This window comes from Oncorhynchus masou, unplaced genomic scaffold (genome assembly GCF_036934945.1).
Source record: "Oncorhynchus masou masou isolate Uvic2021 unplaced genomic scaffold, UVic_Omas_1.1 unplaced_scaffold_695, whole genome shotgun sequence".
NCBI lineage: Eukaryota > Metazoa > Chordata > Actinopteri > Salmoniformes > Salmonidae > Oncorhynchus > Oncorhynchus masou.
Genome location: NW_027013406.1, coordinates 194,602 through 212,656, shown reverse-complemented (window position 1 = coordinate 212,656; position 18,055 = coordinate 194,602). Strand labels below are relative to the sequence as shown.

The 18,055-nt window shown below is 40.3% G+C and overlaps 1 protein-coding gene across 1 annotated transcript; it reads left to right on the top strand.

Annotated features, from left to right (window-relative positions):
• Positions 1-384: 384 nt before the first annotated feature.
• On the top strand, positions 385-9,135 carry LOC135536994 (troponin I, fast skeletal muscle-like). The gene is made up of 5 exons (XM_064963205.1): positions 385-421; positions 3,573-3,606; positions 3,906-3,942; positions 7,275-7,403; positions 8,995-9,135. The coding sequence occupies exons 2-5, from the start codon at positions 3,599-3,601 to the stop codon at positions 9,133-9,135; spliced, it is 315 nt and encodes a 104-aa protein (XP_064819277.1). The 5' UTR covers positions 385-421; positions 3,573-3,598.
• The last annotated feature ends 8,920 nt before the right edge of the window (positions 9,136-18,055 follow it).

Sequence of the window (18,055 nt, the reverse complement as noted above, 5' to 3'; positions counted from 1 at the left end):
CCGGATTAAATCAAATCTAACATCAGGATTACTTCATGCCAAATCTAATGTCAGGAATATTAATAACTAAAAATAACTAAACTATAATATATAATAATTAATAACTATAATAACTAAACTATAATATATAATAATTTATAACTGTAATAACTAAAAACGTATCAGAAGCGTTGATGGCAGATGATTCCGGAATGCGGTGGTATTTCAGGAACTAACTGTCCCATTGGCCCTGGCCTGGCCCCACTAACTGTCCCATTGGCCCTGGCCTGGCCCCACTCCCATAAAGAGAACGTTGCCCTTTTGCTTTTCTGCTGAGCTTTCAGGAAACAGAGTATATTACCTTCCAAATCTGTTCCTGTCTCTGTCTTGCCTGTCGCTCTCATCCCCACATCATTTACTTGTACCTTCACTGGGTTTACAGGTGAGACGTTCTTCCTTCCTCTCTGCTCCGTCTGTAATGAATGTGCTGTATAGTCATTTATTCATCTATTGGGACCAGATTGGGTGTGGTTCTTCCCATGTGGGAATAGATGTGACTTTTGGACCAGATAGTGTGTGGTCCTTCCCATGTGGGAATAGATGTGACTTTTGGACCAGATTGGGTCCGTCCCATGTGGGAATAGATGTGACTTTTGGACCAGATAGTGTGTGGTTCTTCCCATGTGGGAATAGATGTGACTTTTGGACCAGATAGTGTGTGGTCCTTCCCATGTGGGAATAGATGTGACTTTGGGACCAGATAGTGTGTGGTCCTTCCCATGTGGGAATAGATGTGACTTTTGGACCAGATAGTGTGTGGTCCGTCCCATGTGGGAATAGATGTGACTTTGGGACCAGACAGTGTGTGGTCCTTCCCATGTGGGAATAGATGTGACTTTTGGACCAGATAGTGTGTGGTCCTTCCCATGTGGGAATAGATGTGACTTTTGGACCAGATAGTGTGTGGTCCTTCCCATGTGGGAATAGATGTGACTTTGGGACCAGATTGGGTCCGTCCCATGTGGGAATAGATGTGACTTTTGGACCAGATTGGGTCCTTCCCATGTGGGAATAGATGTGACTTTTGGACCAGATAGTGTGTGGTTCTTCCCATGTGGGAATAGATGCGACTTTTGGACCAGATAGTGTGTGGTCCGTCCCATGTGGGAATAGATGTGACTTTTGGACCAGATAGTGTGTGGTCCTTCCCATGTGGGAATAGATGCGACTTTGGGACCAGATTGGGTCCGTCCCATGTGGGAATAGATGTGACTTTTGGACCAGATTGGGTCCGTCCCATGTGGGAATAGATGTGACTTTTGGACCAGATAGTGTGTGGTCCTTCCCATGTTGGAATAGATGTGACTTTTGGACTAGATAGTGTGTGGTTTTTCCCGTGTGGGAATAGATGTGACTTTTGGACCAGATAGTGTGTGGTCCTTCCCATGTGGGAATAGATGTGACTTTTGGACCAGATAGTGTGTGGTCCTTCCCATGTGGGAATAGATGTGACTTTTGGACCAGATAGTGTGTGGTCCTTCCCATGTGGGAATAGATGTGACTTTTGGACCAGATAGTGTGTGGTCCTTCCCATGTGGGAATAGATGTGACTTTTGGACCAGATAGTGTGTGGTCCTTCCCATGTGGGAATAGATGTGACTTTTGGACCAGATTGGGTGTGGTCCTTCCCATGTGGGAATATATGTGACTTTTGGACCAGATAGTGTGTGGTCCTTCCCATGTGGGAATAGATGTGACTTTTGGACCAGATTGGGTGTGGTCTGTCCCATGTGGGAATAGATGTGACTTTTGGACCAGATTGGGTGTGGTCCTTCCCATGTGGGAATAGATGTGACTTTTGGACCAGATTGGGTGTGGTTCTTCCGATGTGGGAATAGATGTGAGTTTTGGACCAGATTGGGTCTGTCCCATGTGGGAATAGATGTGACTTTTGGACCAGATAGTGTGTGGTCCGTCCCATGTGGGAATAGATGTGACTTTTGGACCAGATTGGGTGTGGTCCGTCCCATGTGGGAATAGATGTGACTTTTGGACCAGATAGTGTGTGGTCCTTCCCATGTGGGAATAGATGTGACTTTTGGACCCTATTGGGTGTGGTCCTTCCCATGTGGGAATAGATGTGACTTTTGGACCAGATAGTGTGTGGTCCTTCCCATGTGGGAATAGATGTGACTTTTGGACCAGATTGGGTGTGGTCCTTCCCATGTGGGAATAGATGTGACTTTTGGACCAGATTGGGTGTGGTTCTTCCCATGTGGGAATAGATGTGACTTTTGGACCAGATTGGGTGTGGTCCTTCCCATGTGGGAATAGATGTGACTTTTGGACCAGATAGTGTGTGGTCCTTCCCATGTGGGAATAGATGTGACTTTTGGACCAGATAGTGTGTGGTTCTTCCCATGTGGGAATAGATGTGACTTTTGGACCAGATAGTGTGTGGTCCTTCCCATGTGGGAATAGATGTGACTTTTGGACCAGATTGGGTGTGGTCCTTCCCATGTGGGAATAGATGTGACTTTTGGACCAGATAGTGTGTGGTCCTTCCCATGTGGGAATAGATGTGACTTTTGGACCAGATTGGGTGTGGTCCTTCCCATGTGGGAATAGAAGTGACTTTTGGACCAGGTTGCATGTGGTGTGTGAACTCTGATAGTTTAGATTGCTTTTTAGAATAGAATAGAAGATAACTTTATTTTTCTCAAGAGGCAACTTGGGTTGAGGCATTCGGATATTCACAGGTGTTTGTCTGTGTGTTTTAGACAGACAAGTGTTGGAAGAGATACATCCAAGGCCTGGTTTTCAGCTGTTTTCTCTGTAGTTCAGAGTGAGTGGTGTGAAAGGCTCTTGTGGCTCTATTTGCCCAGTTGCTGGTTTATAAGCTCTGTAAAAAAGCACTGAAGCTTGTTTAGAGATATAGCTTTGGCATGGTAGAGGTGGATTGTCGCTGTTCGTCTTATAATTGTAAACTTGAATTTATGTTGTAGTTTCACAGTTTACTTCAAATGGCTTACGGATTGTTTGATGATATTCCAATAGATTTGTTGAGATTCAACTATATACAACGGAAAATCCAATTGGTTATTTTCATAAATTCTGAACATACATTTTGTGAATGTCAGCTGTATTTTGTGAAAGAACCTATTTTGGTGCCATACTCCTTATGGACTCCTGCGTGACCAAAGATTTCAGGGAATGAGAGTCTTGTTGATTTGCGATCAACCTTGGGAAGGATTATATTGTACAGATTCAAATACATTCATTAAAGAGGAAACAACCCCTCCCTCTTTGACCAGCAGTAATTATACTCTTGATGTTGGACTGCTGTGTTACATTTGGGTAAACTGATCTAAGCACAATATTGATCAAGTTATTGACGATTCATTATCTAATGTCTGTTGCATTTCTTTTTCATATGCAATTGCGCCTGACTTGCATTGGGTCAACCTTGAAATCTTTGGTTTCTACCCCGCCCCGACCCCCCGACCCCCCCACCACCACCACCACCACCAAATTACATCAAATAACAACAGCTCAAAATTAATCAACTGTTTACTGTTCATCTCTTGACACAGGAAGTAAAACAAAACGACAGGCCAAAATGTCTGAGTAAGTTTACGTTTTTCAGTTGACAAAAACATATACTTCACTATACTGTATTCATCTACTGTATTCATCTACTGTATTCATCTACTGTATTCTGTCTGTGAACATGTCTTCCACATAGAAAACCAGGCAGTACAAATGATTAATACTATGCTATGATGATTCCCAATAGTGTTGTAATTTTTCCTACCGTAATGTAATCAAATTAATTCCAAAAATGGTTTAATCGTCACGTACCTGTCTCTGTGGCTTCACCTTGTATATTTCCCTTAAATGACCCTGATCTGTTTTTATCCAATCAGTAAAAAGATGACAACGAGCCGTAAGAACTACCTGAAGGTAAGGAGCACCATTCATTCCAAAAGGGTTTTTATATACAGCTAATACACCCTCGTGTTATATAAAGACCTTCTGTTCTATAAAGACCTTCACGTTCTATAAAGACCTTCATGTTCTATAAAGACATTAATGTTCTATAAAGACATTCATGTTCTATAAAGACCTGCTGTTCTATAAAGACCTTCTATTCTATAAAGACCTTCACGTTCTATAAAGACCTTCAAGTTCTATAAAGACCTTCTGTTCTATAAAGACCTTCATGTTCTATAAAGACCTTCATGTTCTATAAAGACCTTCTGTTCTATAAAGACTTTCAAGTTCTACAAAGCCCTTCTGTTCTATAAAGACCTTCATGTTCTATAAAGACCTTCTATTCTATAAAGACCTTCAAGTTCTATAAAGACCTTCTGTTCTATAAAGACCTTCATGTTCTATAAAGACCTTCATGTTCTATAAAGACCTTCTGTTCTATAAAGACCTTCATGTTCTATAAAGACCTTATGTTCTATAAAGACCTTCAAGTTCTATAAAGACCTTCTGTTCTATAAAGACCTTCATGTTCTATAAAGACATTAATGTTCTATAAAGACCTTCTGTTCTATAAAGACCTTATATTCTATAAAGACCTTCACGTTCTATAAAGACCTTCAAGTTCTATAAAGACCTTCTGTTCTATAAAGACCTTCATGTTCTATAAAGACATTCATGTTCTATAAAGACCTTCATGTTCTATAAAGACATTCATGTTCTACAAAGCCCTTCATGTTCTATAAAGAACTTCATGTTCTATAAATACCTTCATGTTCTATAAAGACTTTCTGTTCTATAAAGACCTTCACGTTCTATAAAGACCTTCTTGTTCTATAAAGACCTTCATGTTCTACAAAGACCTTCTGTTCTATAAAGACCTTCATGTTCTATAAAGACCTTCATGTTCTATAAAGACCTTCTGTTCTATAAAGACCTTCTGTTCTATAAAGACCTTCATGTTCTATAAAGACCTTCACGTTCTATAAAGACCTTCATGTTCTATAAAGACCTTCTGTTCTATAAAGACCTTCTGTTCTATAAAGACCTTCATGTTCTATAAAGACCTTCACGTTCTATAAAGACCTTCATGTTCTATAAAGACCTTCTGATCTATAAAGACCTTCTGTTCTGTAAAGACCTTCACGTTCTATAAAGACCTTCACGTTCTGTAAAGACCTTCACGTTCTATAAAGACCTTCTGTTCTGTAAAGGCCTTCATGTTCTATAAAGACATTCATGTTCTATAAAGACCTTCATGTTCTATAAAGACCTTCATGTTCTATAAAGACATTCATGTTCTATAAAGAACTTCATGTTCTATAAAGACCTTCATGTTCTGTAAAGACCTTCATGTTCTATAAAGACCTTCTGTTCTATAAAGACATTCATGTTCTATAAAGACCTTCTGTTCTATAAAGACATTCATGTTCTATAAAGACCTTCATGTTCTATAAAGACCTTCTGTTCTATAAAGACCTTCATGTTCTATAAAGACCTTCACGTTCTATAAAGACCTTCTGTTCTATAAAGACATTCATGTTCTATAAAGACCTTCATGTTCTATAAAGACATTCAGTTCTACAAAGACCTTCATGTTCTATAAAGACCTTCACGTTCTATAAAGACCTTCATGTTCTATAAAGACCTTCTGATCTATAAAGACCTTCTGTTCTGTAAAGACCTTCACGTTCTATAAAGACCTTCACGTTCTGTAAAGACCTTCACGTTCTATAAAGACCTTCTGTTCTGTAAAGGCCTTCATGTTCTATAAAGACATTCATGTTCTATAAAGACCTTCATGTTCTATAAAGACCTTCATGTTCTATAAAGACATTCATGTTCTATAAAGAACTTCATGTTCTATAAAGACCTTCATGTTCTGTAAAGACCTTCATGTTCTATAAAGACCTTCTGTTCTATAAAGACATTCATGTTCTATAAAGACCTTCTGTTCTATAAAGACATTCATGTTCTATAAAGACCTTCATGTTCTATAAAGACCTTCTGTTCTATAAAGACCTTCATGTTCTATAAAGACCTTCACGTTCTATAAAGACCTTCTGTTCTATAAAGACATTCATGTTCTATAAAGACCTTCATGTTCTATAAAGACATTCAGTTCTACAAAGACCTTCATGTTCTATAAAGACCTTCACGTTCTATAAAGACCTTCTGTTCTAAAAAGACCCTCATGTTCTATAAAGACCTTCTGTTCTAAAAAGACCCTCGTGTTCTATAAAGACCCTAATGTTCTATAAAGACCTTCATGTTCTATAAAGACCCTCATGTTCTATAAAGACCTTCTGTTCTATAAAGACCTTCTGTTCTATAAAGACCCTCATGTTCTATAAAGACCTTCTGTTCTATAAAGATCTTCATGTTCTATAAAGACCCTCATGTTCTATAAAGACCTTCATGTTCTATAAAGACCTTCTGTTCTATAAAGACCTTCTGTTCTATAAAGACCCTCATGTTCTATAAAGACATTCTGTTCTATAATGACCCTTATGTTCTATAAAGACCCTCGTGTTCTATAAAGACCTTCTGTTTTTTAAAGACCTTCTGTTCTATACAGACCTTCTGTTCTATAAAGACCTTCACGTTCTATAAAGACCCTCATGTTCTATAAAGACCTTCACGTGCTATAAAGACCCTCATGTTCTATAAAGACCTTCACGTTCTATAAAGAACCTCATGTTCTATAAAGACCCTCATGTTCTATAAAGACCTTCACGTTCTATAAAGACCTTCACGTTCTATAAAGACCCTCATGTTCTATAAAGACCTTCTGTTCTATAAAGACCCTCATGTTCTATAAAGACCTTCTGTTCTATAAAGACCCTCATGTTCTATAAAGACCTTCTGTTCTATAAAGTTTCCCAGGTTTAGATTGAACATGTTCCTGTTCCACACAGAGAACAACCTGCTTGACGTCACGGACTGATTTTAATGCTGACTTTACATTGTAGTCATATTCAGGGGTCAAGGGGTAAATGTTATGTGATCCAGACAGTGTTAGCCCCCCCCCCTCCCCCAAAACACACACACACACACACACACGCTGTAGTAGACCTTGTCGACTTCTTGGTCAGCAGGAGCTAGTTTGATCAATGGAGTTGAGGAGTAGAAACCAACCCTTACAGTTCTACATCACTCGTAACACTTCACCTGAAGCTCTGTAGATCTAGAGACCTTCAAGTTATGTGATATGAATACAGTATTGATATAGACAACCCCATAGACAAGCAGATGTGGCCGCTGAACTGTGTAATGTGATGTGATTTGTCCCCTCCCCCGTACAGAGCTTGATGCTCCAGATCGCTGCCGTCTTGCTCGAGGCTGAGGCGGTCGAGGCTGAGGCAGAGAAGGCCAGGTACATGAAGGAGAACTGTCCTGACCCAGAATTCTTGGTATGCATGGCAGAGCTCACGGTAAGTTATTAGCGCTTAGCCAAACCCTCTCTCTCTTTCTCTTTCTCTTTCTCTTTCTCTTTTTATTTCTCTCAATCTCTCTCTTTCTCTCTTTCTCTCTTTCTCTCTCTCTCTCTTTCTCTCTCTCTCTAAGTCGCTCTCTCACCCTGTCTGTCTGTCTGTCTGTCTCTCTCTGCATCACTCTCTCTCTCTGCATCTCTCTCTCTATCTCTCTCTCTGTCTCACTCTGTCTCTTCTCTCTCTTTCCTTCTCTCTCTCTGTCTCTCTTTCTCTCTCTCTATGTCTCTCTCTATGTCTCTCTGTCTGTCTCTCTCTCTCTGCATCTCTCTCTTTCTCTCTCTCTGTCACTCTCTCACTCTGTCTGTCTCTCTCTCTCTGCATCTCTCTCTCTCTGTCTCTCTGCATCTCTCTCTATGTCTCTCTGTCTGTCTCTCTCTCTCTGTCTGTCTCTCTCTCTCTCTCTGCATCTCTCTCTCTCTCTGTCTCTCTGCATCTCTCTCCATGTCTCTCTGTCTGTCTCTCTCTCTCTGTCTGTCTCTCTCTCTCTCTGCATCTCTCTCTCTCTCTCTCTGCATCTCTCTCTCTGTCTCTCTGCATCTCTCTCCATGTCTCTCTGTCTGTCTCTCTCTCTCTCTGCATCTCTCTCTCTCTCTCTCTGCATCTCTCTCTCTGTCTCTCTGCATCTCTCTGTATGTCTCTCTCTGTCTCTCTCTCTCCCTCTCTCTCTCTGTCTCTCTCTCTCTCTGTCTCTCTGCATCTCTCTCCATGTCTCTCTGTCTGTCTCTCTCTCTCTGCATCTCTCTCTCTCTCTCTCTCTGCATCTCTCTGCATCTCTCTGTCTCTCTCTCTCCCTCTCTCTCTCTGTCTCTCTTTGTCTCTGTCTCTCTGCATCTCTCTCCATGTCTCTCTGTATGTCTCTCTCTCTCTCTCTCTCTCTGCATCTCTCTCTCTCTCTCTGTCTCTCTCTGCATCTCTCTCCATGTCTCTCTCTGCATCTCTCTCTATGTCTCTCTGCATCTCTCTGTATGTCTCTCTGCATCTCTCTCTATGTCTCTCTGCATCTCTCTGTATGTCTCTCTCTGTCTCTCTCTCTCCCTCTCTCTCTCTGTCTCTCTCTCTCTCTGTCTCTCTGCATCTCTCTCCATGTCTCTCTGTCTGTCTCTCTCTCTCTGCATCTCTCTCTCTCTCTCTCTCTGCATCTCTCTGCATCTCTCTGTCTCTCTCTCTCCCTCTCTCTCTCTGTCTCTCTTTGTCTCTGTCTCTCTGCATCTCTCTCCATGTCTCTCTGTATGTCTCTCTCTCTCTCTCTCTCTCTGCATCTCTCTCTCTCTCCATGTCTCTCTCTGCATCTCTCTCTATGTCTCTCTGCATCTCTCTCCATGTCTCTCTCTCTGTCTCTCTTTATCTATCTCTATGTCTCTCTGTATGTCTCTCTCTCTGTCTCTCTGCATCTCTCTCTCTCCATGTCTCTCTGTATGTCTCTCCATGTCTCTCTCTCTGTCTCTCTGCATCTCTCTCTCTGTCTCTCTGTATGTCTCTCTCTATGTCTCTCTGTATGTCTCTCTATGTCTCTCTGTATGTCTCTCTTCAGGACTTGTGCAAGAAGCTCCATCAGAAGATCGAGAGGGTTGATGAGGAGAGATACGACATGTCAACCAAGGTGACCAAGTCCGAGAAGGAGGTGAGGGGTTCTACCACTGTTACTCATATTATTAGTCTGAGAAGGAGGTGACTAGTTCTACCACTGTTACTCATATTATTAGTCTGAGAAGGAGGTGACTAGTTCTACCACTGTTACTCATATTATTAGTCTGAGAAGGAGGTGACTAGTTCTACCACTGTTACTCATATTATTAGTCTGAGAAGGAGGTGACTAGTTCTACCACTGTTACTCATATTATTAGTCTGAGAAGGAGGTGACTAGTTCTACCACTGTTACTCATATTATTAGTCTGAGAAGGAGGTGACTACCACTGTTACTCATATTATTAGTCTGAGAAGGAGGTGACACTGTTACTCATATTATTAGTCTGAGAAGGAGGTGACTAGTTCTACCACTGTTACTCATATTATTAGTCTGAGAAGGAGGTGACTAGTTCTACCACTGTTACTCATATTATTAGTTCTAGAAGGAGGTGAGGGGTTCTACCACTGTTACTCATATTATTAGTCTGAGAAGGAGGTGACTAGTTCTACCACTGTTACTCATATTATTAGTCTGAGAAGGAGGTGACTAGTTCTACCACTGTTACTCATATTATTAGTCTGAGAAGGAGGTGACTAGTTCTACCACTGTTACTCATATTATTAGTCTGAGAAGGAGGTGACTAGTTCTACCACTGTTACTCATATTATTAGTCTGAGAAGGAGGTGACTAGTTCTACCACTGTTACTCATATTATTAGTCTGAGAAGGAGGTGACTAGTTCTACCACTGTTACTCATATTATTAGTCTGAGAAGGGTGACTAGTTCTACCACTGTTACTCATATTATTAGTCTGAGAAGGAGGTGACTAGTTCTACCACTGTTACTCATATTATTAGTCTGAGAAGGAGGTGACTAGTTCTACCACTGTTACTCATATTATTAGTCTGAGAAGGAGGTGAGGGGTTCTACCACTGTTACTCATATTATTAGTCTGAGAAGGAGGTGACTAGTTCTACCACTGTTACTGTTACTCATATTATTAGTCTGAGAAGGAGGTGACTAGTTCTACTACTGTTACTCACCACTGTTATTTATTAGTCTGAGAAGGAGGTGAGGGGGTTCTACCACTGTTACTCATATTATTAGTCTGAGAAGGAGGTGACTAGTTCTACCACTGTTACTCATATTATTAGTCTGAGAAGGAGGTGAGGGTTCTACCACTGTTACTCATATTATATTAGTCTGAGAAGGAGGTGACTAGTTCTACCACTGTTACTCATATTATTAGTCTGAGAAGGAGGTGAGGAGAAGGAGGTGGTTCTACCACTGTTACTCATATTATTAGTCTGAGAAGGAGGTGAGGGGTTCTACCACTGTTACTCATATTATTAGTCTGAGAAGGAGGTGACTAGTTCTACCACTGTTACTCATATTATTAGTCTGAGAAGGAGGTGACTAGTTCTACCACTGTTACTCATATTATTAGTCTGAGAAGGAGGTGACTAGTTCTACCACTGTTACTCATATTATTAGTCTGAGAAGGAGGTGACTAGTTCTACCACTGTTACTCATATTATTAGTCTGAGAAGGAGGTGACTAGTTCTACCACTGTTACTCATATTATTAGTCTGAGAAGGAGGTGACTAGTTCTACCACTGTTACTCATATTATTAGTCTGAGAAGGAGGTGACTAGTTCTACCACTGTTACTCATATTATTAGTCTGAGAAGGAGGTGACTAGTTCTACCACTGTTACTCATATTATTAGTCTGAGAAGGAGGTGACTAGTTCTACCACTGTTACTCATATTATTAGTCCGAGAAGGAGGTGACTAGTTCTACCACTGTTACTCATATTATTAGTCTGAGAAGGAGGTGAGGAGTTCTACCACTGTTACTCATATTATTAGTCTGAGAAGGAGGTGACTAGTTCTACCACTGTTACTCATATTATTAGTCTGAGAAGGAGGTGAGGGGTTCTACCACTGTTACTCATATTATTAGTCTGAGAAGGAGGTGACTAGTTCTACCACTGTTACTCATATTATTAGTCTGAGAAGGAGGTGACTAGTTCTACCACTGTTACTCATATTATTAGTCTGAGAAGGAGGTGACTAGTTCTACCACTGTTACTCATATTATTAGTCTGAGAAGGAGGTGAGGGTTCTACCACTGTTACTCATATTATTAGTCTGAGAAGGAGGTGACTAGTTCTACCACTGTTACTCATATTATTAGTCTGAGAAGGAGGTGAGTCTGAGAGTTCTACCACTGTTACTCATATTATTAGTCTGAGAAGGAGGTGACTAGTTCTACCACTGTTACTCATATTATTAGTCTGAGAAGGAGGTGACTAGTTCTACCACTGTTACTCATATTATTAGTCTGAGAAGGAGGTGACTAGTTCTACCACTGTTACTCATATTATTAGTCTGAGAAGGAGGTGACTAGTTCTACCACTGTTACTCATATTATTAGTCTGAGAAGGAGGTGACTAGTTCTACCACTGTTACTCATATTATTAGTCTGAGAAGGAGGTTCTACCACTGTTACTCATATTATTAGTCTGAGTGACTAGTTCTACCACTGTTACTCATATTATTAGTCTGAGAAGGAGGTGACTAGTTCTACCACTGTTACTCATATTATTAGTCTGAGAAGGAGGTGACTAGTTCTACCACTGTTACTCATATTATTAGTCTGAGAAGGAGGTGACTAGTTCTACCACTGTTACTCATATTATTAGTCTGAGAACTGGACTCATATTATTAGTGTGTTCTACCACTGTTACTCATATTATTAGTCTGAGAAGGAGGTGACTAGTTCTACCACTGTTACTCATATTATTAGTCTGAGAAGGAGGTGAGGTTCTACCACTGTTACTCATATTATTAGTCTGAGAAGGAGGTGACTAGTTCTACCACTGTTACTCATATTAGTCTGAGAAGGAGGTCTGACTGTTACTCATATTATTAGTCTGAGAGGTGAGGGGTTCTACCACTGTTACTCATATTATTAGTCTGAGAAGGAGGTGAGGGGTTCTACCACTGTTACTCATATTATTAGTCTGAGAAGGAGGTGAGGGGTTCTACCACTGTTACTCATATTATTAGTCTGAGAAGGAGGTGACTAGTTCTACCACTGTTACTCATATTATTAGTCTGAGAAGGAGGTGACTAGTTCTACCACTGTTACTCATATTATTAGTCTGAGAAGGAGGTGACTAGTTCTACCACTGTTACTCATATTATTAGTCTGAGAAGGAGGTGACTAGTTCTACCACTGTTACTCATATTATTAGTCTGAGAAGGAGGTGACTAGTTCTACCACTGTTACTCATATTATTAGTCTGAGAAGGAGGTGACTAGTTACTCATATTATTAGTCTGAGAAGGAGGTGAGGTTCACTGTTACTCATATTATTAGTCTGAGAAGGAGGTGACTAGTTCTACCACTGTTACTCATATTATTAGTCTGAGAAGGAGGTGACTAGTTCTACCACTGTTACTCATATTATTAGTCTGAGAAGGAGGTGAGGGGTTCTACCACTGTTACTCATATTATTAGTCTGAGAAGGAGGTGAGGGGTTCTACCACTGTTACTCATATTATTAGTCTGAGAAGGAGGTGAGGGGTTCTACCACTGTTACTCATATTATTAGTCTGAGAAGGAGGTGACTAGTTCTACCACTGTTACTCATATTATTAGTCTGAGAAGGAGGTGACTAGGTTCTACCACTGTTACTCATATTATTAGTCTGAGAAGGAGGTGACTAGTTCTACCACTGTTACTCATATTATTAGTCTGAGAAGGAGGTGACTAGTTCTACCACTGTTACTCATATTATTAGTCTGAGAAGGAGGTGACTAGTTCTACCACTGTTACTCATATTACTAGTCTGAGAAGGAGGTGAGGGGTTCTACTACTGTTACTCATATTATTAGTCTGAGAAGGAGGTGACTAGTTCTACCACTGTTACTCATATTATTAGTCTGAGAAGGAGGTGACTAGTTCTACCACTGTTACTCATATTATTAGTCTGAGAAGGAGGTGACTAGTTCTACCACTGTTACTCATATTATTAGTCTGAGAAGGAGGTGACTAGTTCTACCACTGTTTTACTCATATTATTAGTCTGAGAAGGAGGTGACTAGTTCTACCACTGTTACTCATATTATTAGTCTGAGAAGGAGGTGACTAGTTCTACCACTGTTACTCATACTTATTATTAGTCTGAGAAGGAGGTGAGGGTTCTACCACTGTTACTCATATTATTAGTCTGAGAAGGAGGTGACTAGTTCTACCACTGTTACTCATATTATTAGTCTGAGAAGGAGGTGAGGAGTTCTACCACTGTTACTCATATTATTAGTCTGAGAAGGAGGTGACTAGTTCTACCACTGTTACTCATATTATTAGTCTGAGAAGGAGGTGACTAGTTCTACCACTGTTACTCATATTATTAGTCTGAGAAGGAGGTGACTAGTTCTACCACTGTTACTCATATTATTAGTCTGAGAAGGAGGTGACTAGTTCTACCACTGTTACTCATATTATTAGTCTGAGAAGGAGGTGAGGGTTCTACCACTGTTACTCATATTATTAGTCTGAGAAGGAGGTGAGGGGTTCTACCACTGTTACTTCTCTGACCACTGTTACTCATATTATTAGTCTGAGAAGGAGGTGACTAGTTCTACCACTGTTACTCATATTATTAGTCTGAGAAGGAGGTGACTAGTTCTACCACTGTTACTCATATTATTAGTCTGAGAAGGAGGTGACTAGTTCTACCACTGTTACTCATATTATTAGTCTGAGAAGGAGGTGACTAGTTCTACCACTGTTACTCATATTATTAGTCTGAGAAGGAGGTGACTAGTTCTACCACTGTTACTCATATTATTAGTCTGAGAAGGAGGTGAGGGGTTCTACCACTGTTACTCATATTATTAGTCTGAGAAGGAGGTGACTAGTTCTACCACTGTTACTCATATTATTAGTCTGAGAAGGAGGTGACTAGTTCTACCACTGTTACTCATATTATTAGTCTGAGAAGGAGGTGACTAGTTCTACCACTGTTACTCATATTATTAGTCTGAGAAGGAGGTGAGGAGTTCTACCCACTGTTACTCATGCTAGAAGGAGGTGACTAGTTCTACCACTGTTACTCATATTATTAGTCTGAGGGAGGTGACTAGTTCTACCACTGTTACTCATATTATTAGTCTGAGAAGGGAGGTGACTAGGCTCTACCACTGTTACTCATATTATTAGTCTGAGAAGGAGGTGAGGGGTTCTACCACTGTTACTCATATTATTAGTCTGAGAAGGAGGTGAGGGTTCTACCACTGTTACTCATATTATTAGTCTGAGAAGGAGGTGACTAGTTCTACTGTTTTACTTATTAGTCTGAGAAGGAGGACTAGTTTCTACTCATTATTAGTCACCGAATGACCTATTACTCATATTAGTCTGAGAAGGAGGTGACTAGTTCTACCACTGTTACTCATGATTTATTAGTCTGAGAAGGAGGTGAGGGGTTCTACCACTGTTACTCATATTATTAGTCTGAGAAGGAGGTGACTAGTTCTACCACTGTTACTCTATATTATTAGTCTGAGAAGGAGGTGAGGGTTCTACCACTGTTACTCATATTATTAGTCTGAGAAGGAGGTGAGGGTTCTCACCTACTGTTACTCATATTATTAGTCTGAGAAGGAGGTGACTAGTTCTACCACTGTTACTCATATTATTAGTCTGAGAAGGAGGTGTTCTACCAGTTACTCAGTTCTACCTACTGTTACTCATATTATTAGTCTGAGAAGGAGGTGACTAGTTCTACCACTGTTACTCATATTATTAGTCTGAGAAGGAGGTGACTAGTTCTACCACTGTTACTCATATTATTAGTCTGAGAAGGAGGTGACTAGTTCTACCACTGTTACTCATATTATTAGTCTGAGAAGGAGGTTCTACCACTATTACTAGTATTAGTCTAGAAGGAGGTAGGGTTCCCACTGTTACTCATATTATTAGTCTGAGAAGGAGGTGACTAGTTCTACCACTGTTACTCATATTATTAGTCTGAGAAGGAGGTGAGGTTCTACCACTGTTACTCATATTATTAGTCTGAGAACTAGGAGTATTATTGAGGGGTTCTACCACTGTTACTCATATTATTAGTCTGAGAAGGAGGTGACTAGTTCTACCAGGAGGTGAGGTTCTGTTACTCATATTATTAGTCTGAGAAGGAGGTGACTAGTTCTACCACTGTTACTCATATTATTAGTCTGAGAAGGAGGTGACTAGTTCTACCACTGTTACTCATATTATTAGTCTGAGAAGGAGGTGACTAGTTCTACCACTGTTACTCATATTATTAGTCTGAGAAGGAGGTGACTAGTTCTACCACTGTTACTCATATTATTAGTCTGAGAAGGAGGTGAGGGTTCTACCACTGTTACTCATATTATTAGTCTGAGAAGGAGGTGACTCAGTTCTACCACTGTTACTCATATTATTAGTCTGAGAAGGAGGTGGGGGTTCTACCACTGTTACTCATAGTTCTGAGAAGGAGAGGGGTTCTACCACTGTTACTCATATTATTAGTCTGAGAAGGGAGGTGACTAGTTCTACCACTGTTACTCATATTATTAGTCTGAGAAGGAGGTGAGGGGTTCTACCACTGTTACTCATATTATTAGTCTGAGAAGGAGGTGAGGGGTTTCTACCACTGTTACTCATATTATTAGTCTGAGAAGGAGGTGAGGGGTTCTACCACTGTTACTCATATTATTAGTCTGAGAAGGAGGTGAGGGGTTTCTAATATTAGTCTGAGAAGGAGTTAGTTCTACCATATTATATTAGGGGTCAAAGAGAGGTGACTAGTTCTACCACTGTTACTCATATTATTAGTCTGAGAAGGAGGTGAGGGGTTCTACCACTGTTACTCATATTATTAGTCTGAGAAGGAGGTGACTAGTTCTACCACTGTTACTCATATTATTAGTCTGAGAAGGAGGTGACTAGTTCTACCACTGTTACTCATATTATTAGTCTGAGAAGGAGGTGAGGGTTCTACCACTGTTACTCATATTATTAGTCTGAGAAGGAGGTGACTAGTTCTACCACTGTTACTCATATTATTAGTCTGAGAAGGAGGTGACTAGTTCTACCACTGTTACTCATATTATTAGTCTGAGAAGGAGGTGACTAGTTCTACCACTGTTACTCATATTATTAGTCTGAGAAGGAGGTGACTAGTTCTACCACTGTTACTCATATTATTAGTCTGAGAAGGAGGTGACTAGTTCTACCACTGTTACTCATATTATTAGTCTGAGAAGGAGGTGACTGGTTCACTGTTACTCATATTCTACCACTGTTACTCATATTATTAGTCTGAGAAGGAGGTGACTAGTTCTACCACTGTTACTCATATTATTAGTCTGAGAAGGAGGTGACTAGTTCTACCACTGTTACTCATATTATTAGTCTGAGAAGGAGGTGACTAGTTCTACCACTGTTACTCATATTATTAGTCTGAGAAGGAGGTGAGGGGTTCTACCACTGTTACTCATATTATTAGTCTGAGAAGGAGGTGAGGGTTCTACCACTGTTACTCATATTATTAGTCTGAGAAGGAGGTGACTAGTTCTACCACTGTTACTCATATTATTAGTCTGAGAAGGAGGTGAGGGTTCTACCACTGTTACTCATATTATTAGTCTGAGAAGGAGGTGACTAGTCTGAAGAAGGAGGTTCTTCTACCACTGTTACTCATATTATTAGTCTGAGAAGGAGGTGACTAGTTCTACCACTGTTACTCATATTATTAGTCTGAGAAGGAGGTGACTAGTTCTACCACTGTTACTCATATTATTAGTCTGAGAAGGAGGTGACTAGTTCTACCTGAGGAGGAGGTGAGGGGGCTCTACCACTGTTACTCATATTATTAGTCTGAGAAGGAGGTGACTAGTTCTACCACTGTTACTCATATTATTAGTCTGAGAAGGAGGTGACTAGTTCTACTACTGTTACTCATATTATTAGTCTGAGAAGGAGGTGACTAGTTCTACCACTGTTACTCATATTATTAGTCTGAGAAGGAGGTGACTAGTTCTACCACTGTTACTCATATTATTAGTCTGAGAAGGAGGTGACTAGTTCTACCACTGTTACTCATATTATTAGTCTGAGAAGGAGGTGAGGGGTTCTACCACTGTTACTCATATTATTAGTCTGAGAAGGAGGTGAGGTTCTACCACTGTTACTCATATTATTAGTCTGAGAAGGAGGTGACTAGTTCTACCACTGTTACTCATATTATTAGTCTGAGAAGGAGGTGACTAGTTCTACCACTGTTACTCATATTATTAGTCTGAGAAGGAGGTGACTAGTTCTACCACTGTTACTCATATTATTAGTCTGAGAAGGAGGTGACTAGGGGTTCTACTACTGTTACTCATATTATTAGTCTGAGAAGGAGGTGTTCTACTAGTTAGTCTGAGAAGAGGTGACTACCACTGTTACTCTGAGAAGGAGGTGGTATTATTAGTCTGAGAAGGAGGTGAGGGGTTCTACCACTGTTACTCATATTATTAGTCTGAGAAGGGTGACTGGAGGTCTGACTAGTTCTACCACTGTTACTCATATTAGTCTAGTCTGAGAAGGAGGTGACTAGTTCTACCACTGTTACTCATATTATTAGTCTGAGAAGGAGGTGAGGGTTCTACCACTGTTACTCATATTATTAGTCTGAGAAGGAGGTGAGGGGTTCTACCACTGTTACTCATATTATTAGTCTGAGAAGGAGGTGACTAGTTCTACCACTGTTACTCATATTATTAGTCTGAGAAGGAGGTGACTAGTTCTACCACTGTTACTCATATTATTAGTCTGAGAAGGAGGTGACTACCACTGTTACTCATATTATTAGTCTGAGAAGGAGTGACTAGTTCTACCACTGTTACTTATTATTAGTCTGAGAAGGAGGTGAGGGTTCTA